At 42.6% G+C, this 24,444-nt stretch overlaps 1 protein-coding gene across 3 annotated transcripts in view; it reads left to right on the top strand.

Moving 5' to 3' along the window:
- The window catches only part of CAMK1G (calcium/calmodulin dependent protein kinase IG), a 35,975-nt gene that overhangs the window by 8,693 nt on the left and 2,838 nt on the right, over positions 1-24,444 (top strand). For 2 of the 3 annotated variants that reach the window (XM_081864990.1, XM_081864988.1), the window contains exons 2-11: positions 1,038-1,155; positions 9,021-9,149; positions 10,586-10,660; positions 13,394-13,532; positions 13,922-14,045; positions 16,266-16,341; positions 17,955-18,067; positions 20,273-20,351; positions 22,231-22,318; positions 23,090-23,514. In XM_081864990.1, the coding sequence (XP_081721116.1) occupies positions 1,064-1,155; positions 9,021-9,149; positions 10,586-10,660; positions 13,394-13,532; positions 13,922-14,045; positions 16,266-16,341; positions 17,955-18,067; positions 20,273-20,351; positions 22,231-22,318; positions 23,090-23,514 (1,340 nt within the window). In that variant the 5' untranslated portion in view covers positions 1,038-1,063. Of the gene's footprint in view, positions 1-1,037; positions 1,156-4,813; positions 4,966-9,020; positions 9,150-10,585; positions 10,661-13,393; positions 13,533-13,921; positions 14,046-16,265; positions 16,342-17,954; positions 18,068-20,272; positions 20,352-22,230; positions 22,319-23,089; positions 23,515-24,444 lie in introns of those variants that run through there. The other variant, XM_081864989.1, reaches the window with a different exon arrangement.

Genomic DNA, 24,444 nt, shown 5'->3' with positions numbered 1-24,444 from the left:
AGGTGGGACACAGACAGGCTATTTAAACAGGCTCTGTGAATTGAAACTCAAGAGAGGTTGTTTCCCGCCCTACCCCATCCCCAATGCATTTCATTACTATTATATGTTGCTGTTTGCACCAGAGAGGAGCCAGAAATGTCTTCAACTTATATGTATTACCTGTTTTGTTTCCCCATACTAAACTCTAATTCACTGAAGCAGTCATCTGCACATGTACAACAGCTGCCTGAAATGTATACATCTCAGCTTAACCACAGCTTCCTTTTTTCTACCTTTTTAATAAATTGGATAGAAGCTGGTTTGAAGGGAAACTAATCAAATAGGAGTTTTTCTCCAGCTATGGGATACCTACGGGTTGTGGCTAATGTCACATAAACTCGGTTGGCTTCAAACACCAGGAGTAGGATTGAGCTAGATCTGGAGTAAGTGGTAATGTGTACACAGCCTAGGTGTTAGGCCCAGGAACTTGTGTTCATTACCAGAACTGAACACTCAGCATTTTCACACAAAAATCTCTCCTATTTGGCTCCCACCCACATTTTCTTAATTTCAACAGAGAGAAAGAAAGCGTTATTGCTGTTGTTAAACAGAAGTCAGAAACCCTTGCTAATATGCCCAGACTTGCCAGGGGATCTACCAGTAGATTCTGATCTACTTTTTGCCCATCCCTGCTTTGGAGTACCACTGATGTGAGAAGCAGCCCAATCACCATTGCCCAAATTAGCCTAGACTTCAGCACATGATAGTACAGAGTCCTTTGTGGGTTCACATAATTTCTAATAGTTTAGTCTTCCTCAGGCATGTGGTTTGAAGAAAGGCTACAGAGCAGAGAAGGGAACTGAATTACAGAAATGGGCCACAGGCTATACCAGAGCCTATTGGAAAATGAAATAGACCTGCCACACAAAGATGAGAAGGTATTGGAGGGTTAGCATTAGTAACTGTGCTCCAGCTGCAAAAGCAGCAACCAGGTTTTGTTTTGTTTTAATCCCTGTAACAGTTTTTACTTCTCTGACACCATTTTGATTTCCTGTCAGAACTCTCAGCTTCAACTCTGGAGAAGATGGGCTGCCAACAAGAGGAGGAGGGCAGTTCTTGGAAAAAACAAACCAGCAACATCAGAAAAACATTCATTTTCATGGAAGCACTTGGATCGTAAGTGTTCATTATTCCTTTTATTTATCTTTGAAAGCACTTATGCACAGTCATCTCAAGGTGCAAGTCAGTTAGGCCATGGCCTGATCCAAGCCGGGTTGCAACAGGAGCAGTACTGCTATGCAAATACAGGGTAAAATATTAAGAAATGGGTCCCTAAATGCATGTTTGGGTTAAAAGTGAGTACTGGGTCTGAGAAGGTTGAAGGTACCTGAGGTAAACAACAACAGTAACAATGAAACCAGTTAAAAACAAATCAATTCGCACGATATAATTAACAATAATGCTCACACCACAGTGAAAGAATTTTCAGAAAAGATCACTTCACACAGTACAGCAGGGGTGGGAAATGCTATTCAGCCCCCATTCTCTTATGGGTAATCTTCTGAGGACCACATCCAGAGCCAGAGGCAAAACTTAGTAGAGCAATTATTGTAAATAATAAAATAGTACATTGTGGCGCTATGGGTTAAACCACAGAGCCTAGGACTTGCCGATCAGAAAGTCGCTGGTTATGCAATCTTAGAGCGCAGGATGTTATATCTCCTTTTGGAGAGATCAGTTCACCTGCAGGGAGCCATGGCTGCATGGCTTCTTGCTTGTTCCAGGAACCATGAAAGGGGAAAAGAAACTGAGGGGGGGGGCAGAGGCTGCTGATAACCTGCTAAGCCACACCCACTCTAAGTTCAGGGTTCAGATTAACCCTTTCATGCACACAAGTGCGAGTCCGTAACTGTATATTACAAAAGAAGGAAGGTTGGCGTGGGGTGTGACCTTGGAGGAGAGAGTATGGATGGGGAAAGGGGGTGCCCTAAGGAGAGTTCCATGGAGGAAGATAAGAGTGCATAATGGGTGTCCTTATGGCCACCAGACTTCCCTCAATTTGAGCACGACCCACCATTAGTGTGGAAAGGAAAACCCCACTCTCACAAACATGACCAAAGAGGCAGACAGTCAGCTACAAATTCCCTCTGAAAACCATGTGGATCAGACAGCAATTATACCAGTATAAATACAGAACAGCCCTAACTCCCAGCAGCCTCAGCCAGCATGGCCAATGGTCAGATGAAAAGAGGAGGAGTCTGGAGGGCCACAGCTTCCCCCCTCCCTCTGTGATGTCTAGTTAAGTTATAAGATGCAGTAGAAATATTTTGTACAGCTTGCAGTCGTCATTTCTTGCTGCCTGCTTCATTCCAGCTGAGTGTTTACAGAGTCATTTTACTTGTTTTCCCCCTTTCTTTCCCCCCCTTTTCCATTCTGTTTGACAAACACAATCAGTGAGTTTCATAAGGACCTGTGCCCCAATTGCAGCTGCCACAGCCTCTTGATTATGATTACATGGCTGAGTGGTCAAAAGATTTCTCCTTCACACATTACATCCTCTTTAATTCTGCCATGGCATTTAAGTGACTCCAATATTGTGCCACAAGTGTCATTTTTCTCCTCCCTCAAGCCCGTGAGGGGTCTGCTTGTCTTTGCAATTATCCCTGCCTACCAAGATTCATTTTGCTCATAATGGATTTTTAAAAACACTTTACTCACTGCCACTGTGTCAATTTACATTTTCCCAACAGGCTTCCTTTTTTTTAGGTGTCTCAACAATGTCCCAAATTGCCTTTAGAAAGCCCCAGCCCTTATAAAAACCTTTGTATTTCATCTCTTACTTGCCTCTCGACCAGGACAAATTACTGAACTGCTGATGATTTTCCTCGTGAGCAAAATTTGCATTTGGATGTATCCTAAAATGAACAAGAGGCACTTTAATCTTAAAAGCTATCAACTGGTTGAAAAGTATTTGTTGTTTTGAAATACTTATGTAGGAACAGGGTCTAGGCAGGGTTGGGTATCTTGTACGTAGACTGGGCCCTCTGTGGCACTTACGAAAGAAGATGCAAGTTTGCATAAAAGTTGCATATGCTTTATGTCACATGCGATGTTGTAGCTTCTCTTGCTGGTTGCGGGGAGCAACCCCAAATACATCAGGGTCACATACAAAGTAGTAAGATGTAGGAATAACGGAGACGACAGGAGGTTGGATGGAGGTGAGCTGTGCAGAAGCACGCTGGCAAGCATGCTCCAAGCAAGCTGCCGGCTAGCTCTGTAGAGGCTCCTTTTATTAGCAGAAGTCAACAATTGGAAACAGTAGTGAAACCACCCTGAACGTATTTCCATCTAAGCACATTTCCAGCATTAGCAAATACACGTGTCAGCAGGTGTTTCCCTAAAATGTTCCCCAATACTTGATTACATCTGCGTCCCCGGTCATGCTCCAGCCAAGTGTTATGTTAAACAAATCTGTGAGAGGACAAACGGTTAAGGGGAAAACCCTGTTTTCTAGCCAAGAAGGCAAAAAGTCAGGGAAAGCAGGTGCAACGCTCCTTGACATACTGTTGCATGTCTGGTGCGAGGTTTGCCTTCGCAAAGTGGAGCGTTACCTCCACATCAAGATGTCCAACAGAGAGAATATCAACAGCATACCTTCCAACACAATGTGGCCCAAATCTGGAACACCATCTTCCAGGTCACACTCCTGGGTTAGTCACGTGACCTGTGCAAGATCACAGTCCCCAAAAGGCACTTTTGGGAGCAGCTCCACACCCCAAAAAAGTGCAGCTTGAAAATGCAAAAGACTGTGGTGGCCATTTTGGCCACCGTCCTTTCGCAAGAAAAAAAAATGATGTCCCTTTTTTTGGGGTGCTTGATGGGTATGCAACAGGTGAAGCTTGCCCCATATTTGTAGTTCCAAAAGGCTTATTCCGCTTAATATATTTCTGTCCCCTAGCTGTTAAAGGCATAAGAGCCCTGCTTGCTTCTAATACCAACCCTTAACCATGCAAAGAAGTCAAGTTTCATGTGTTGTCAATGAGTTATGTTACTGCAGGTCAGGTATGGGGAACTTGTGGCCCTCCACACGCTGCTGAAACTACAACTCCCATCATCCCAAGCCATTTGCCATGCCAGCTGAGGGCTGTAGTTCAGCAACATCTGGAGGGCCAAATAGGTTGTTTTATATCTAAAAGCAGATTGTTATTTCTGGCTAATCAGAAATGGGCTTGTAGCTCTCCTGTTACTGAAGTCAATTGCGGCTTGTACATTGCTGCACAGGCAACTGAAGTGCAAGAGGCGAAGGAAATGCCAAAATAAACAGCCGCTGCGCAAAGTACCAAGCCTCCCTTCGACTTTATAACAAAGTTATAAACAGCCAGTGGCAGTGTGGGCCTATAATGGAAAATGATACAAGAATTGTGAGCAAAACTGAAATATAATTGTTACGGTTAAATGAAAGCTTCATTTGCTAGAGAGAGAAAAAGCAAAACCCTATTTCAAGGATTTGAAACTTATAAATTTACCTGACTTTGAATAGTGATGGAACTGGAGCTTTGGTTTTAAAAGAATATACAGAGGTCTGTTCCTTTAAATGCTTTTAAAATATATTGGATGTATAGCCTGCCTTTTTCACTTATGCTTTCATGAACACATGTTCTAAGCTGGTGATGCATCGATGGTTAGTCACCCCAGGGATGAGATCAGTTATCCAGAGCCAGTACCCTGCAGTGCAATGCAGAAGGAAGCCGAGAGAAAGCTTTTGTTTCCTCTGCGCCAGCTTGTTGATTCAAGTAGTCTAAATGTGGGGCTGTAATTATCTTAAACTGTTTAGAAATGAAAGATAGAACAGATGCTGGAGCATCTGAGCTGTGGGCTGCTGATTTCCTACTGTCTTCAGTTACGAGGAAAGATGCTGCTAGAAATTCTGACTCCTTCCCCGATGCAGTGGGCGTTTCGGTGGGGAAGCGTTACTGGAAAGGGCAGGTAAGAGAATAAAATAAAGTGCAAGATGGAGACAAGAGCACCCAGAATCTCATCAAAACGCCACCATTCCGAGCTGTTCACACGCCACATGTGTGTAGGTGCGCTGTGAAACCGTGGAACCTGCTGGTTCTTCATTTGTGATCCTAAGTTAATAGGCTTCTGTTCTCTTTTTTTTAAAAAAGCAGCACATTAGTTTTCCAGACCTCATAAAAAAAGAAAAAGAAACCAGGCATAGTGAGCTGAGCGGAGGCCATGCTGAGGATCAACATGGATTAGACAACGTTCTCAGAATTAGCCATTAAATACATAGCATTTAAAAAAGTTGGTAGTGGGTGTGGTGGATCAGTCATCTGGCCTATGGGGCTGTTAGGGGGCCTTTGCCACAGATGCAGTCCTGATCCAGATCAGAGCCCCCATATCTACTATTTGCATTGGGAGAAAACTTCCCTTGGTATGACTATGAACTTTTCTTCCAATGCAAATATGAGGCACAAGGTGGCCAATTGGGATCACAGGGTTGTAGCCAACAAAGTTTTACTCAGAGTAAACCCACTATGACCAATGGGTCCCAAGTTCATTGTGTTCTTTAATTTCAATGGTTCTACTCTGTAGGAGTAGCATTGGGTGCAACCCCTAGAAGGTGGCAAAAGATTAGAGGCCTCTACCCGCTGCACCACAGTCTTGATTTAGATTGTGTGGGGTAGCATGCTTATGACTTAGTGCAATTGCTAATTGTGGGGATACCATCTTGTCTAGCCTTGCCTTCAAATACCCAAAGGAAACAGGAATGAATATGGCTTATTCTGCACAGTTCTTAACAGCAGTATTGGTAGCAGACATTACGCCACCCCCCCCCCCAAAGTACTGTTTACGTTAGAGGAAGGTTCAGCTGTGCTGTGCAAATTATGGGTTGTTGAGGGCAAGTATCATCTAGGAACTGGCATGTGTTGCATCCTGATATCCATGAAGAACAGTTTAGCCAAAGAAGTGAATCAATAATGAGTATACATCCTATTTTCTTTCCATATACCTTTTGTTGTTGTTGTTGTTATGCACAACATCCATATGCCAGTGCTTGTCACAGTTTCAGCCATCTACTGTCAACTGGGACAGCCAAGTTGGCAACAGAAATACCTGCAAGGAATACCAAATGCAAGTTGCCCCATGCAGATATTTTCCAGATAGACCCTCTGTCTCTACCAGCCCATCTGACTACAACCCACAAGCCCAGCAGATTAAGTGCTGCTGAAAGAAACTACAGGGTTTCTCTGAAGATCATATCCATGGAGATGGCTTAAAGAGAGCTTTTGTTGAGTCATGCAACAAGGGAGGAGCAAAAGAGAGTGGATAAGAATCTGCTGTGCTTTGCTGTGTCCCTGCACACCACCATCACTAACCAGTGTGATCACTAAAAAGGAAGTAAGAATAGGCTTCACATTCTAAGACCTCCCAAGCCATTGGCTGAACTGCTGTGATGTCATGTAAGCCTAGAAATCAAAGAAATTAGCCTCTCTCCACCAGTGGTTGAGTTACTGTGGTGTCATGGGATGCTTACAAGATGAAGAAGACAACAAGGCATACATAGTCTTTAACTGCTGCTCCTTCACTGGCTAAGACTCACAGGTTCCACTGTTAGTGGAAGAACACTAAGAAGGAGACTGTCCCTATCACCACCTTTTTACATAACCTGGTTAATGATATTATTCTTATTGCTCTTATGTATCTCCTCCAGGGCCCTTTTGGCCAAAGAGCAGAATAAAAAAGTTTAGTACCTGAGGAGTTCAAGATGTCTCATAAAAGGGCCTATAGACAGGATCTGTTTGGTCGAAAAAGCAATGTTGTGTGTGTGTGTGTGTGTGTGTGTGTGTGTATGAGAAAGTGTGTGTATTTGCTTGCAGGAAGAGACAGAGGGACTACAAAGAAGGTACTGCAAACATTCAAAAAAAAAAACATGTTCAGGTGTTGTTTTTTAAGGTCTCTAGCTTATTTAAACTTCAATTTACTTTTGCATCGTTGCAGCATCAAGATGAGGTACATAGGCAGGTGGGCGTACTGAATGGAAAATGAAGCTGAAGGATAAAGAATATGACATTTTTTATCCAGATGGCTTTGAATTATGTTTCTCTTTGAAAATGACACTAAGGTCTGTGGATGGGGGAAGAGAAACCACAAACATTGCAAAAAGTTAACCATCAATGTAACGTTAAAAATGCTTTGGAGAAACCGCTGACTTTGTCTCCCAGAGAACATTAGGGACCCCTTCCCAATAAATGCACCATGCGGGTTGTAGAATGCATTTCCTCATGGCTGAAGGACAGCTCTGGGAGAATCTTGCTTCAGAAGTGTGAAGCTCCTGTGGAGATGTCGGTAGAGTAGCCATTACCAGCTGCAAGGGCTACTCAGGTGGTGAGAATAAATCACGACTGACCTGTAAAATAGACAGCACTATCTCGGCTGCCCATGTGTTTAGCTGCCTGCAAAAAAGCCTTTAATAAGATTGCAAGCTTTAAAAAAGTTAAAAATACACTTCCTGCCATAGACCTGAGAGCTGGGGTGGGTGTTCATTTATCAGGTCTTAATTAAGCCTAGCTAGTAGGCTGATCAAGAACTGGACAACTAAGGTCGGAGGCCAAAAAAGAAAGTTTCTGCTGTGGCTGAAATAACTGGTCATTTCTCACCCATTGTTTGACTGCAGGATTTTGATGAACCTGCTGGTGCATGATCCATATAGGTGAGCAGCCTGGCATACACAATATAAAATAACACAAGCAGAAATGCAAACTGCATCATCCTAGAGCTACTCCAGCCACGACAAGGAGTTTTCAACCTGGGCTCTGTCCCGGGGCGCCAACTCTTGCATCTGACATGAGCTAATTTTATGCAAATCTGTGGCCTCTCCTGTCATATTTATTACTGTTGAATTTCCTGCGTTTATTCATTTATATATTAAGTGTAGATGTTGCCCTTCATCCAAAGATCATAGGGTATTTTCTTCTGAGCTTCTTTGCAGAGCAGGCCATGTCAGAAGATGTGCAAGAGAGACTAGATGGGTGTGATGCTTCTAGCGTTGCAGGGGGCAGGAAGCGAGAGAGAGGGCATCTCTTGAATTATGCCATCCCAGCCTCTGTGTGGTAAAGATGCCCTTGAATTTGGGGAACCCTTGAATTTGGGGAACCCTTCTGCCAATGAGCATGCAGATTCTATCATTATTCCCTCAGCACAGCCTGACCACTAACGCAAGGATGTCCAGAGAAAAACAGTTCCTACCATTTCCCAAGCCTTTACCTACAACAATGGATGTGTGCTCTACTGAAATGCCTGACCAAAAGTGTGATGTGCTGGAATCAACCTGAAGCCCATCCCATTCTAGTCCTATAGTCACTTTCTGCATCAATGGAGTAGAAAATTGCAAGGGAAAGCAAAGGGCCAAGACACCAGTGCTTGGATGTGTGTTAGATTTGCCTTGGTAGTTCAGTCAGTAGAGCATAAGACTCTTAATCTCAGGGTGGTGGGTTTGAGCAAAAGATTCCTTCATTGCAGGGAGTTGGACTAGATGACTCTCACCATCCCTTCCAATTCTACAATTCTGTGATTCTAGATATGCATCCAACCCCTCCTTCCTCCTCATTGAAAGATGCCATGTTGATGCCATCTTCAAACATATCAATCCAAGTCTTCATTCTAGGTTTATACATTGCAATGATACATTATCAAGTTTTTTTGTGTTTTTTTTAATCTTTGCAGCTGTTGTATTTCAGCCCTCATAAATACCATCACTCTACACTGCTGTTTTCTCTCTACATTTCCTATGCAATCACTCGATAGAGAACTTCAAATCCCACTGTGTATTTATGCAATTAATATACTTGAGTTTGCAGCCAACCCCCCAGGTCTAATTACGAATGCCATCTGCATATGAAAAGAGTGTTGATTTATTACCATTTTCCTTGCTGGCTATTGATGTGACAGTGTTTTCTGCATGTGTTCTGTGATAGAAGTTAAACCATGCCTCTGATATCGATTTGCCTACCTTTCAATCTTTGCTTTCCTCACAGAGGTGCTTTTTCAGAAGTTTTCCTGGTGAAGCACCGAACGACTGGCAAGCTTTATGCCTTGAAATGCATTAAAAAGTCACCTGTCATCCGGGACAGCAGCCTAGATAATGAAATAGCTGTGCTGAAGAAGTAAGTATAGTTGGGACACCAAAACAAAGCCAGGTGCTGTTTCCAGAGCCTCGCAAAAAGGCTACTAGATATGTATATATGAAGCACTAAAGGGCATCAACAAAAAACATGTCCCATGAGGGACAGAAGAAGTCATAGCTGAAACAGTGAAGTTTCATATTTGATTTAATGCACTAAAGAAAGAAATGCTTTAAATATGTTTTCTGATCTGTTCTTGCCATGTTGCAATCCAGGAACCAACAGATATAACAGCTAAAATTTAAATCAGCCTTTAGATGGCACATGTTAGCTTAGTGGCATGGTTTTCAAAGTGGGTGACAAGCTTTTGTGAGGGCTTAACAACACCATAGACTTGTTGTGGTTCATAAATGGAATAATTTAAATCTCAGAGTGATTTTGCAATACAATTCAAACCACACGCAAAACAATATCATGTATGAAAACCCAGCCCTACAGGCAGGGTATAAGAAAGGAATTTTGCATGCATGCAGATACCAGCTGGGGTAGAGGGTAGGATCCACTTTGAAGGCTTTTTGAAAGAGAAAAATCTTCAGCATCCAGCTATAAGGCAATAAAGACAGCACCAGATATGTTCTAAAGAGCATGTACCACCACACTAAAGACCTGGTTTTAGCATTATGCAGAATGGACTTCTTGATGATCTTTTGCAAATGAGGGTGGGTGGACCATGATAGCTAAATAAAAACTCTATGTTCAGAGGCAGTGTTCCTTGAATTATTATATAGCATAGTCAATCAGTAGGAGATAGTTATTTTTTTCATGCCACTCATTCCAATTGTTCATCCAATGATTGCAACAAAAAGGTGGATTATCTCAACCTTCATTCTGATCCCTCAAATAAATATTTACACTATTAAGAAGGCATGGTAAAACTTAGAAAGGAAGGGAGGGAAATATAAGAGCTGTTTCTAGGGAATTCAACCTTTAGTTGCATCATTAATGAGATAAGTGCAAGGAGGTTTTTATTTGAATGATTATTGTATTGTATACTTGAAAGGGCAATTCTGCCCTAAGAAGCAGTATATAAATTAGGTAATAAATAAGAATGGGGGTATGCTTCCCAAAGACTGAGTGTACATAGCAAAACAGGCTTCAGAAACTGTGTGGTTTCTAAAAAGATAAACTCTTTTCCTTACGAATGTACTGCGGGGGGTTTTGGTTATTGCTGGGAAGAAAATTTCTCTTGCTCTTAGAATTTCAAACAATTTTTTGTTGTTGTTCCTTGAACAGAAGAGACTCACAGTGCTTAGAAAAAAAGGATGCTTCCCACTTTCCTGTGTAGATTGAAATAAGTACATTGAAGTAATGGTGCTTCATTCTGAATGGAATAAGTGTTGCACAAGAGAGGAATTGCTTTTAGTTTGACATTTTCTGACACTTGCTATGTTGTGAAACATTTCTATCTTTGGTTGCAGAATAAAGCATGACAACATAGTGACTCTGGAGGACATTTATGAGAGTACGACCCACTATTATCTGGTCATGCAGCTGTAAGTAGAGAAATGTCAGTGAGTTGTTGTGCTATAAGAGCTGCATCTTACCACATTTTGTTTAAGGCTTTCTCTGAAGTCTGACAGTCAATTTATGGAATATTAGTTGGGCAACTGTAGAAATGGTTTTACGGTTTTTCTATTTTGAGTCTTGTATTTTCTCTTATTGCACACTGCTTCAGTAGCTTCTGGCTATGAAGTGACAACATGAATGAGGTCCATCATACACATATTTGCGATGAAATCCACACAATATCCCAGAATTGCAGATGGTACAATTGTGAGCCTCATTTTCATAAACCCACCCATAAGTCCACTTCTTCCCCCTCCATTAATAACAGCTTGATAAGGAGATATTTAGAGCAGGAAAAAGAAAATTGTAGGTGGGATTGAGGGAGGGATCTGGAACAGAAGGGAGAAGAGCACTTTTTAAAAACTATTCAGCTTTAAAGAGATTGATACCAGTGACATTAAAATCCATGTGCAGGCCACTTTTCACCTTTATTCCACTTGAAGTGTTTTGGTCAATGGGTTGTGGGGAGTGTCTTCTTCAATACAAGTGACCCATCCATAGTGGGCAGTTGAATTCTAAAGAAAATCTTCAGACTCTACCTCACCCCCATTTTTTTAAAAAGGCAACTAAGGATTGTAGCCAACGAAGTCATCCCATTAACAAAAGTACTTCCATTTGCACAATGACCGCTCCCCACTTAAAACGGGGGGCGCCTTTTGCGTGGACGCGTACAGCCCTGGATCTGGAGTGGCCCCATCAGCATAGGCTTTGCCTTCCCTCAGGTGGGATACCTGGAGGTCCCCGCCTACCCCAGCGAGTTGTCCAATCCCACCTGGGGGAAGTGTTGCCAGGGAAACCAGGCCAGGTAAGGGGAGGGATTACCTGCCCACACAATAGAGGGTGGATCTTAATTGTTAATCCTCACTTGGCTCCAGAGCTTCTCCCACCCTACCCACCCTCAGTTAATGTCTTCTTTTGCAGGTTAACTTTTCTTCATAGGTTTTGCAGGTTAACCTGTCTCCACAGGTATGCGGGCGCTGCTACGATAAGGTCGCTGTTAAAGGGCCGGAAAGGAATTTCCCTGCATTGGCAGGTTTCGCCTTTCCCGTAGCAAAACGTCACAATTTTGGCGGTATCAGGCCTTGGGCGGAATCCTTTAGTCCATCTTCCTCTTTGCGGCGGCGATACCAGGGTTTTTGAAGGGAGGCTTTGGCCGTACGCCGAAAGGTCGTCATTGCTCTCCCCTGCAGCGGCGTAACGGGGGCGGCTATCTCTGCTTGAACATATGTTCTCCAGAGCCGGCCCATCCCCCCCACACACACTGGATAACCCTGATGCTCCCTAGGTCCCCGGCTGGGGACTAGGGAGGGAGAACGCCCAATGCCTGAGCCAAGGTCTACCCACATTTGAAATTTAATAAAGTTGTGGCCAATTTAATCCCATAGCACGTTGTCTAGAGTCGTTATTCCACATGACGGGGGGACCACTCGGGATCTGGGGACTCCGCCTGTCCACGCAATGGAATTTTCCCTCCCACTCCTTCCCCTGCAGTTCCCCCAAATTTGTTCTGGAGTAGATTTTGTGGGGCATGGGGAGAATAGAGGGAGAACAACTTTTGTTGTGCAAGCAGAAGTCCTTGTGCGAATGGAATGATTTGCTTGGATGCAACCCTGAGGGATTAAGAGAGAGATTTCTGATTTGATTTCATACTGTGACCATTAAAAAAAGAAATTAGGTTAGTGTGTCAGCAATCAGGTTCCGAAAGCCTTTCTGGATTAAAGGTTGATTCTTCTAATGAAGGTACTTTGTGACAATTAAGTACTAGTAAATCAGATTGCTTCACAGAAGACTCGAAAGAGATTTGTGAGCAAAGTTAGTTGTTGTTGTTGTTGTTGTTGTTGTTGTTGTTGTTGTTGTTGTTACTATTTTCTTATAATCTGCCTGTATGACTGGACTGCACCAGCCAGTCTGTGCAGCTTCCAGCAAAACTACAGAGGAAAGGGTTGGGGACGGGGGATTTCAAGCGCTGAAAGGATTAAATGAAAACTGATCCTTGTTCTTCAAAGAAAACATGGCAGAAAAATGCATGGTCTAGGTTCAGTATGTTAGTACATCCGGTTTTGATTACTACTGACAGGGTTTTTATTTACAAACCCAGGAAATGGGTGGCAGAACTTCCATTATCTAGCTGCATTTTCAAGTTTATTCATCATAGGCTTATCAGTGAAAAATGCAACAAAAATGGGAACTCTGAGAAGGAAGCGGAAGCAAAAGCAATTGCATAGTAGAAATAGATATGTAGTGACTCAATACATTTTAGGCATGTCCCCCCCCCCCAAAGAATCATGGGGACTGTAGTTTACCCTCACAGAGCTACAATTCCCAGCACCATTACAGTCTGTTCTTTGTGGAGATGTGCTTTAAAAATACAGTGTGGATGTGACCAAATGTTCACCATTTAGATATGTTGCTTCTCTTTTTCTTATGCAGCACATCTGAACGTTGAATCTTGCTTCTCTGAATTTTCCTGAAGAAGCACCAGTCAGGTCCAAAACTCTTTTGCTACCCCACTGATTTGGCTTCCAAGCTATTCAGTGGCATGGTGTGCTGAACTTGAAAGTAGAATTTAAACGGAACATCCTGAATACGTGATCAGAACGAATGTGCATGCAGTTCAGTAAAAGCAGTTTTATTATTCTTCTAATTATCTTCCTCCACAGTGTGTCTGGAGGAGAATTATTTGACCGTATTTTAGAACGAGGTGTTTACACTGAAAAGGATGCAAGCATTGTAATTCAGCAAGTCCTGGGAGCTGTGCATTATCTTCATGAGAATGGGATAGTCCACCGAGATCTGAAGGTAAACTCCTTGAGATACTCTTTATCTACATTGACTGGCAATGTCATTCATATATAATCCTTACTACAGTATTTTTGCTTCAACATCACCAAATGATGCTCAAGGCAGCTAACAAATTAAAACACAAAACACAAAAGCGGGTAGGGGTGTTTTTTTTAAAATAAAAAAACAGTCCCAAGCCCCAAATTGCATATTTACAGTCATTTGGCATACTGTCATCTAACAAGGCTAAATGTCTTTGTGAATAATAATGTCTTTGCCAGCAGAAGATAAGCAGAGATTAGACAGGTTTCCATAAACAGGGAGTTCCAGAACTTGGGAGCAACCACTGAAGAAACCCTTTCTTTAGACATCTTACTTTACTTTATACTCTCAACCTTTATCCCTAGCCTGAAAATCTGCTCTACCTAACTCCCGAGGAGGACTCCAAAATCATGATCACAGACTTTGGTTTGTCTAAAATGGAGCAGAATGGCATCATGTCGACAGCGTGTGGCACTCCAGGATATGTCGGTAAGCAAGTATGCTTGCTCTCTATCACTGAAGTCATCATGCATGACAACATATATTCACTTCCTGCCAGCAAATTTATCTATTTGAGTGTAGTGAACATAAATATGATATTGAGTGCCTAACCACTTTTATATTACTTCCTTCTCCTTTGTGTGTGACAGTTATTTAAAAAGAAAATTGCTATCTCAACCTGCAGGTTGCTGACTGAATCTTGAAATTAGAATGTATTGATGCATACGCAACATCTTGATTTCCAACCCATTGCTCCTGTGTGTATGTTATCTGAATGCATAGAGTGATCCCACGTGTCTGGCCCCCACAGCCTCATACATATAACAACATGTTTGAAGCCTCGAGGGCATTCTCCATGTGATTGGGAACCCTTTGGAAGATCAGTCACATTGCGTCTTCTTTTCTACAGTTTTATATACTAGAGTCGCTTCGAAATTGAACATTCTGTTTATTGAACATTCATCCTGATCTGTTTGCACAAAGTTTGTGGATGGTTCTACAACATCAGCTGCTTGTTGGACACTAATTCTGGTTTGCTGGTAGAGAGGTTATTTAATGTTGCATCAATGGAATTTCATTCCATAGAATCATAGAATCATAGAGTTGGAAGAGACCACAAGGGCCATTGAGTCCAACCCCCTGCCAAGCAGGAAACACCATCAGAGCACTCCTGACATATCGTTGTCAAGCCTCTGCTTAAAGACCTCCAAAGAAGGAGACTCCATCACACTCCTTGGCAGCAAATTCCACTGTCGAACAGCTCTTACTGTCAGGAAGTTCTTCCTAATGTTTAGGTGGAATCTTCTTTCTTGTAGTTTGGAACCATTGCTCCGTGTCTGCTTCTCTGGAGCAGCAGAAAACAACCTTTCTCCCTCCTCTATGTGACATCCTTTTATCTATTTGAACATGGCTATCATATCACCCCTTAACCTCCTCTTCTCCAGGCTAAACATGCCCAGCTCCCTTAGCCGTTCCTCATAAGGCATCGTTTCCAGGCCTTTGACCATTTTGGTTGCCCTCCTCTGGACACGTTCCAGTTTGTCAGTGTCCTTCTTGAACTGTGGTGCCCAGAACTGGACACAGTACTCCAGGTGAGGTCTGACCAGAGCAGAATACAGTGGCACTATTACTTCCCTTGATCTAGATGCTATACTCCTATTGATGCAGCCCAGAATTGCATTGGCTTTTTTAGCTGCCGCGTCACACTGTTGGCTCACGTCAAGTTTGTGGTCAACCAAGACTCCTAGATTCTTTTCACATGTACTGCTCTCAAGCCAGGTGTCACCCATCTTGTATTTGTGCCTCTCATTTTTTTTGCCCAAGTGCAATACTTTACATTTCTCCCTGTTAAAATTCATCTTGTTTGTTTTGGCCCAGTTCTCTAATCTGTCAAGGTCATTTTTAAGTGTGATCCTGTCCTCTGGGGTGTTAGCCACCCCTCCTAGTTTGGTGTCATCTGCAAATTTGATCAGGATGCCCTTGAGTCCATCATCCAAGTCGTTGATAAAGATGTTGAATAAGACCGGGCCCATACTTTTCACTGAATTATCCTGTTGCTTTTCTTACTGTAAAAAGTCAAAAGAAAAGAAAAGAAAAGAAAAGAAAAAAGAAAAGAAAGAGAGAGAGAGAGAGAGAGAGAAAGAAAGAAAGAAAGAAAGAAAGAAAGAAAGAAAGAAAGAAAGAAAGAAATGGAACTGCACAGGAGCTCCAATTACAGTCTTAAATTTGTCAGTATATCAGTGAATCCCACCCACAAAAGAGTAAAAGTCTTGAAGACTCTCTTTCAGACATACTCAGTGCCTAGACACTGAGCATAGGTAACCCAGCTCCACAAGTTTAGTTCATGAATGAAGAGGATTATTGATTTCAGCGGAATTTTGTTTAGACTTAACATGCATAGAACTGCAGCCTTATTCCATAGGCAGCTTGGTGATACACTGCTTAAAGTTACTGTCTCACTCCTGAGCCAAATGTAATTTCAGGGGATTCAAGGCTGCCCTATATTCTACACATAATTTAAGGTGTGTTACAGATGGACTATAATTTCCTCCTCAGACTTTCCAACTTCCATCATCACCTGCTTCAGGTGTTGGATTTTTCCATTCTACTCTGCATCATTGAAAGGGATTTTTGTGCTGATTAGAGGAATGTTTGCTTTCAAATTGCTCATTTTATTGCTAACCCGGCTTTCCTTTTCATTTTCTGAAGCTCCAGAGGTGCTAGAACAAAAGCCATATAGCAAAGCTGTGGATTGCTGGTCCATCGGAGTCATTACCTACATCCTGTAAGTGTCATTCCCCAATAGTAAGTTTGCAAATGTCCACCACAGTTTTTAGCCCACAAGATGTTTTCTTGCCTGCATGCTTGGCTGACAGAGACAGAGAAAAAAAGCATAAGCAAACATCTGTGATTCATTGATGACCTGAATGAAAAGAAGAATCAACCAACTTCCCATTTTAAAATACTCTGTTCAGTAGCCTAGTGTGCTCTAATACTCACCATAAACAGATATACAGCCAACATTACAAACCAACATTTACAAGCCAACATTATAAATACAGGTTTTCCATCCTTATTATGGGTTTTTAAAAATCTGCTTTCTTTCTTACTGTGTGCATTCAATGCATTCAAGGCAGTTTTATAATTTAAAACACTAAAACAATAAAATGGCACCATCATCATTGGATATTGGTCTCTTTTAAAACTGAGGAAATAAATAAATATTTTTTTTATTCATACCCCACCCTTCCCGGTTTTAAAACCGGGCTCAGGGCTGCTAACAGCAAATATAAAACATTGATTAAAATACGACTTTAAAACAGCATAAAATAGCATAAAATACAATATAAAATACAGCATCAATATAAAAAAATTCAAAAATTCAGGGGTCATTTTTTGGGGAGGGGGAACCCCAGTCAGTAAACATCAAATGATCACCAGGGCTAACTGGCCAAGTTGGTCCTACTAGGGCCAGCAAGGAGACAAGGAAAGAATTTAAATGTGGGGTCCCAGAAAGGCTTTCTTCATAGAAGAGGAAAGGGAAAGGGGAATAGAGGATCAGGCTAATTCAAACTGAAGGCCAGGTGGAATAGCTCTGTCTTACAGGCCTTGCAGAAGGAGATCAAGTCCTGCAGGTTCCAAGCCTCGTGGGACACAGCATTCCACCAGGTCGGAGCCATCACTGAAAAAGCCCTGGCCTGGAATTCTCCTGTTCTGCCTTTACTTTTCCACTGCTCTCTTCCACCGTGACTGTGCTTGATCTCCAAAAGACCTTGGCTGAGAAGCTTACAAGCTAAAATGCTGTAAACCAGGGGTTCCCAACCTTTTGGGTCCAGGAGGGCCCAAAGAAATGGTGATGTGCACCACAAAATATAAATTTCACAGAAGAAAAATGGGCAATGCTCAGAACTCCACAATAACACCTCATACCCTAAATAAATAAAGCACAGACAAAAAAGAGCAGGCAACCACCTTCCACAAACAAAGAAGAAGAAGGTTAAACCCCTAACCATAATTGCTATGCTCTTCGTCCATGGCTGGAGGCATGCCTGCCATACGAAATGGAAGGAAAGCTCCCACTGGTGCCACATGACAATGTATGTTCCCTTCTAATCTTTTAAATGATTGTTTATATTTTTTCATAAAAATCTGACTTTGACTCTTCTCCGGAGCCCCCCCCCCTCCTCCTCCAGTGAAAACACACCTGCTATAAAGGGGCCACAGGTAAGGGCTCCTGACAATCAGTTCACAAAATGAAGCTTTTGTGTTGCCAGCACAGGCCTCTGTTCTTCTTCTTCATCACCCATCCCTCCTTGAATAGACATTAAAGGTCAGTCATGTGTACAGTAGCAGCATCTAATCCAGGTGGCCTTCCTCCTTTTTTCCAATCCCCTTTAGCCTATGTGGATACCCTCCTTTCTATGAAGAGACAGAGTCCAAACTGTTTGAGAAGATCAGAGAAGGATACTATGAATTTGAGTCTCCATTTTGGGATGATATCTCTGAATCAGGTACATTCCACCCTTAGGAATCTGCTTATGACTGATACTCGTATATTTCATAATATAAACAAAAATTTGTATGCTATAAGGATTCTGTAAATCTCTTGTAGTTATTGTTTGACTTTTATAAGATTTATATTTTATAAGATTTTATATTTATATTGAGAGCCAGTGTGGTGTAGTGGTTAAGAGCGGTAGTCTCGTAATCTGGGGAACCAGGTTCGCGTCTCCGCTCCTCCACATGCAGCTGCTGGGTGACCTTGGGCTAATCACACTTCTCTGAAGTCTCTCAACCCCACTCACCTCACAGAGTGTTTGTTGTGGGGGAGGAAGGGAAAGGAGAATGTTAGCCGCTTTGAGACTCCTTCGGGTAGTGATAAGGCGGGATATCAAATCCAAACTCTTCTTCTATAAACCTTCAGCAGAAGGTCCCAGGATAGGTTACAGCAATGTAAAATACAGCATTAAAAACAGCTTAAAACAAATTACACACACACACACACACACACACACACACACACACTTTGCTGTCCTGGAATCTAATCCTGTAGACCCTGGAGTTTTCTTATCTCTTAGTAAAGTGGGTAAATCTCCATTTCTAAAATCTAACACAGTTTGGAATGCATCAGCTGCTACTAATGTTCTGCTACATTTATTAGGTGAAACTGATCTATTTTCTAAAATTCAGACTGAGAATTCCAAATATTATTGGATAAATGAGATGATCCTTTTTCATTCTCTGACCTGTTTACCAATGGGTTTTCAGTGTTACTGTGGCCAGGAAACATAGAGATACTTAATGAAATACCGGGCAATTTTGCAGAGACATTTCGGTCTCAAAGTTTCATTGACTTCAGCTGGCCAAGAGTTTAGCCTATGATATTCTGGGATGAACCTGTTGCCCTCCAGATGTTAAATTCCAACTCCTATCAGCCAACATGGCCAATAGTTGGGGTGGGGATGAGAATTGTAGTTCAACATTTTCAGGGCTCTTGTACTAGATCAGGGATGGGAACATCTAGCTCATGGGCAAATTTAGGCTCTCCAGGCTAGCCAGCTTGGCCTGTGCAGCCATTTTTGGACAGCCCCCTCCACTTGTCACTCACTTGGCAGCATGTGACAACAGGTGCAGAGCAGATAAATTATTGGGAGAACACCTGTGCAACAGAACTTGCATTTGATGCCATCTAAATTTGTTGCTGAATGCAAGCCCCTCTGGGAGTCAAGGAGCAGGACTTGGCTTGTAGCCAAACATCAAAATCAAGACCACCTGCTGAGGAACAATTGGGAGCACATGGTTTAGGTTGCACTTCCAATTGTTCCTTTGCAATGGGGTATGCACTTGATGCTTTTTAAATTCAGTACCAAATGCAAAGCCTGTCGTCTTCTGGTTGGCTCCAATCCACCTGACATTAGTATATGATGCCACATTGGAGAAGTGGCCAGTTTTTGATCTGGCACACCAGATCAAATACACTCCTATATTAATCAAATTCAAAAATAATAGGCTAGGAAGAAGACTTTAATAAAAATATTTCCTCAGGATACAGCTGGTCACAATTCCAGGATATGGAGTTCAACAGTTCCTTAGGAGGCCTGCCTATAGAATAGTTCCCCAAGAATATATGCATTTTGGCTGCTATAACCTGTAATTTAGTGGAAGGATCATAGTTCAGTGTTTCGTAAGTCGAATGTCCCACATTCAACCCCTGCCATCTCCAGTTAGAAGGACCTCCGGAAACAGGGCTCAGAAACATCCTGGAAAGGTTCTGACAACCGAAACAAACCAGCATTGTACTGTGGTTTGATCAATATAAGCAGTGCTATTTTTCAGGGGGGACTCAGGGGGACGCATACCCCTAAAGATTCTGTGAATCTTTCTACTTTTGTCCATTTACTGTATTTATTTTTCCTGATTTGAACTATAAAATGGTGATTTTCTTGAGTCAAAATGAGAGTACCCCTAAACATTTATTTTTTTAAAAAAGCACTGGTTATAAGGGAGCTTCATAGACATTCACATAAAATATTTTACACGTGTAAGGAATTTGTCAACTAAGTTAGCATTCCATCTAACACAGGCCATGTATTTGGTTACAAACCAAATGAACCATGAAACATGTGGTGAACCCTGAAACGATGAGCTCTGTGGTGCATTGTTTTGCTTTCCTGCCTTCGTGCTGAACCCTGCCTCTCCTCATTCCTTCCAAACAGCCAAGGATTTCATCTGTCACTTACTGGAGAAGGATCCAAATGAGAGGTTTACCTGTGAGAAGGCCCTCAGGCACCCCTGGTAAGACGAGTGCTGCTAGTAGAATAAAAACATGCAACTCCATATCGTAGAGAAATCATAGCGGTCATGGCTCATAAGACAAAATTACCTTCTATGAGATCTCAGTTTGCCGGAACCTGCAGGTGGGAAAATATGGATAGGGAATTGTTTTTCTTTAAGAATGTACATGCTGTACCTTGGGACTTGTAGTACAGTATGTGCTGTAAAGTGAGAACTGGAGAGGATTCTTACCGCCTTACTAAACTTCAGTTCTGAGGATTCTGGCAATTAAAATAGTATAAAACTGGTGTTAGCTTTTAGTGTAGATTGTTGAGGTTGTTATGGTGAGCCTTCTCAAGCAAGGGAGCAATTGAGCTGAGCCTCACAGGGGCAGACAGGCTTGTGGTGTGTTCTAAGTTCTCCCCAGGATGACCATTAAAGCAAGTAGACCCTTCAAAAAGCTAAGAATTACTCCATCAGCCCTGTGTACCGAACAATATAAAGAGCAGTTTTGTTTGTTTAAAAACATTTACAAACAGCTTAATATTTCAAAAACCTCTAAGCAGTATACAACGTTTAAAATGGCCAATATAATTTACACAAGAATGCAACCTAAAACTAATAAAACAGGAATATAAAAGCATGAAAAAACAAATGAAACAATAATTCAAGGGAATATAATGATCATTTGAGTGGCTTCCTGCTCAAACCAAATCCTTTGAGAGGGGCATGTTCACACAAAATAAGGTACGGTGGTTGCACCTCCCTGAGTTTGTCAAAAACTGAAAAAGAATTATATGGTTTTATGATTCTATAGTTCAGAAGATCCACAAATTGTACCGTTTCACTGAAGCAGCCCCAGTCATTCTCTGCTCTAGTTCCTATAAGTTAGATCAGGGTAGTCCAGTGCGTGACTCAAGGGTCACTTGTGGCCCTCAGGGCCTTTTTTGGGTGGCCCTCAGCAACATTTGATGCCCCCAGCCCAGCCCTCATGCTGCCTTCCCAAAGCCTGGTAAGGGGGATCCTGGGCTTTGGGAAGAAGGTATGAGGGCTCTGGCAGGGTCATAGAGTCCTTCTTCCCAAAGCCTAGTTAGTGGTTTTCCAGCTTTGGGAAGGAGGTAGGAGGGCTCTTGGACTGTGCCTGAGCTTCATGCCTCCTTCCCAAAGCCCAGTGCCTCACTTAGCCACCTTCAGGAAGGCAATTCAAGGACTGGGATGAGGGCATGTCAAATTTTGGCCTCGCTCCCCCATCCCCTGGTGCAACAAGGCCCATGGGTTCCATGTCAAAGTACTCTTGTGGCCCATTTGGTATGAAAAGGTGGGTCACCTAGAATTAGATCTACCATTTGGCATGGCTGTTCACTGTGAGGACTATTGTTGATGGCAGTGTCCCGTGCACAGCAGAATGATGAGGAGTACGTGCACATACTCTATATTGCTTTATTTACATTTCAAAGCTGGTAGGTTACAGAAAAACATCTTGCCTCTGCCGGAGCAGAGAAAGCATCCTCTCTCCTCTAAAGCACGGAGAGAACTGCTGAACAACAGTGAAAAACAGGAAACCAGTGTACGTCACATCCAGTCTCCCTTTCCCGTGGGAAAACCCAACAGCAACTGACTGTGGAATGTAAACACCTGTCTCGTGACAAGCACTTCGCTGCACAGTGAAAGAGAGCAGAAACCAACAAGGACAGCCAGGGAGGGGGAGGGGACATCCTCCTCTGACCATGCTCAAACACTGAAGAATTTGTTTATATTGTGCTCTATTGCCTTTTCCCTTTTGGGTTTAATTACTACTGATTGAACATACAAAGGCATTAGCTAACTGTTGCAAGAATGCAAAATGCCTCACAAACACCATCTGCCTTTCTGCCTGTTATTCCTCTCCCTCTGTCTGCAGGATTAATGGAAACACAGCTCTCCACCGTGACATATATCCATCTGTCAGTGCACAGATCCAGAAAAATTTTGCTAAGAGCAAGTGGAAGGTAAGTTGCTTGGTGCTGCTATCCAAGCATATTACGATACCCAAGGACATTCAGTTCAGTGTCTAGCAATGAATAAATACCCCAAAGAAAGATTTCCCAGCTAAGACACTCCTCCTGGAACTCCCCTAAGCATTAGTATTGGCATACCAGAAGACTTAATATGGATTTGGCCCTGCCATGTTGTACAATGTCCCTCATTAATAGCAGAATTGTCATACCAGAGAAATAAAGGACTGACATTCATTTTAGGAGTTTAACTTTCCCCTGTGTTAGGCCTTTATGGCATCTGCTCTATATACCAATTTTAGATTGGTATCCAAAATGCACTTTTCACTTCTGAGCATGTCTGCATAGGATTGCATTGCCCTTGTGCAAAGTGGTTTGTGACCTTTGCCTTTTGTTTATTTGTTCTATTTAACACAGTTGATAAAACATTTAATCATTACAAACCTTTGAGCACTTTTACAATGAACATGAGAGGCAGACCCCATATCCACACTCTGTTGGCTGGAGCTGATGGCAATTGTAGCCCAGAAATCTGGAGGGCACTGGGTTGGCAAAGCTGCCATATTCAAATAAACATGGGATCTCCTGGTTTTCCTGTTACTTCTGCCTGTACTTGAGGGAATGGGGCGGGGAGAGCAGGAACCTGATTCGGCTTCCAATGTCACTCCAGAAAGAATTCCAAGAGCAAAGTAGCATCTGAACAGACTTAATGTTCAGTAGTCCGGTAGGCACTCTTACAAAACTTGTTATCTTCTTCTTTGCTAGCAAGCCTTCAATGCTGCAGCTGTCGTACACCACATGAAGAAGCTCCATATGAACTGCCACCACCCAGATACCAAAACCAAAAGCAGTCTCCCGCTCATAGAAGTGCAAAATGCATCAAGACCCAATACTCCATCAGTCGCCAGCCACGAAGAACCAAATCGAGAGGCCAAGATGCTGGTGCCTGTGCTATCATGCCAGAACACTTTGGAGCTTTCTAATCAGCAAAGCAAGATGGCAGACAGCAAGTGTTTGGATCACCCGGCTACCACACCCCTCCCTGTCACTTCCAGCACAGCCACAGAAGACCACCAGAGCTCTCCAAACGGACCTTCATTTAGCTGCAACACAGCATGTGGAACACATGAGAAAGTGAAGACGGCTTTTTGCTCAGAGTCAGTGCTCCTCAAAAGAGGTGCCAAACCCCAGTAAGTGTCCATTCCACCACATGGAATTGTTGAACAGGAGGCCCTAATTGTCAGTGAGGGCGCAATCTTATGGTTCATGGGAGGGCATGCCAGGGGTCATGGAATAGATCAGGTCTAACTTATTCAGTGTTGGAGACCTCAAACACAGGAGAAGGAGATCTCATGTTAGATCCTCCCTTTTTTCACGACTGGCTCCTCCAAACACCAGAGCTCCAATCTCAGCATGGCCACAAAGGACATGCCAGGAAGGGGCTTGGACCCAAAGGCTCCTGAACTGCTTTAGTTCTCTGATGCATCCTCTATTTGGGGAATAATTTAGTTATGCTCCTGAATGTGACTACATCTCTCCCTCCACTTCCTGCCCTCCATTGTTTCCAATGGGAGGGAAAATGTTAAGCCAAAAAAAGGGGGGTGTGAGAATGTAGAGCTTTCCTCCACTCTTATATCTACTGTGGCAAGCTGTTTGAGAGAGATGCTTCTTTTATTCATTTTTCAAAGGCTTAGCTCTTGCACTACAAGGCCACCCAATGCAACACACAATGCAAATATAAAAATGAACACTATATTAAAGCCAACTGTACAAAAAGAAGTGTCACAGAAAGACCATTGCAACACTTTCCCCCCTATTCTTTCTAATGGCCAGCTTTGCTGGTGGCAACATTTGCCTAATCCATGTGAACCTTGGAGAGAATTTTTGAGAACTTTAATAAAGTCCAAAGCTGCACATTGTGGGTAATTCTGCCCAGTAGGGTATTAGGGGGGTGAGGTCAGGTTTTGAACACCCAGTGTGCATTCAGTATGCATTATACCTCTGTGCTAAATGTGCTCAACCATTTCGGCCTTCCCTGATACATTGTGTGAACCTTTTCATTATGCTGTTGATGGGTTGTGATTGCCAAACCAGTTCAGGACAGCTGGATACAGAAGGAG

This window comes from Podarcis erhardii, assembly GCF_964252035.2.
Source record: "Podarcis erhardii genome assembly, chromosome: 6".
Classification (NCBI taxonomy): Eukaryota; Metazoa; Chordata; class Lepidosauria; order Squamata; family Lacertidae; genus Podarcis; species Podarcis erhardii.
This window is presented reverse-complemented; position numbering and strand designations above follow the sequence as displayed.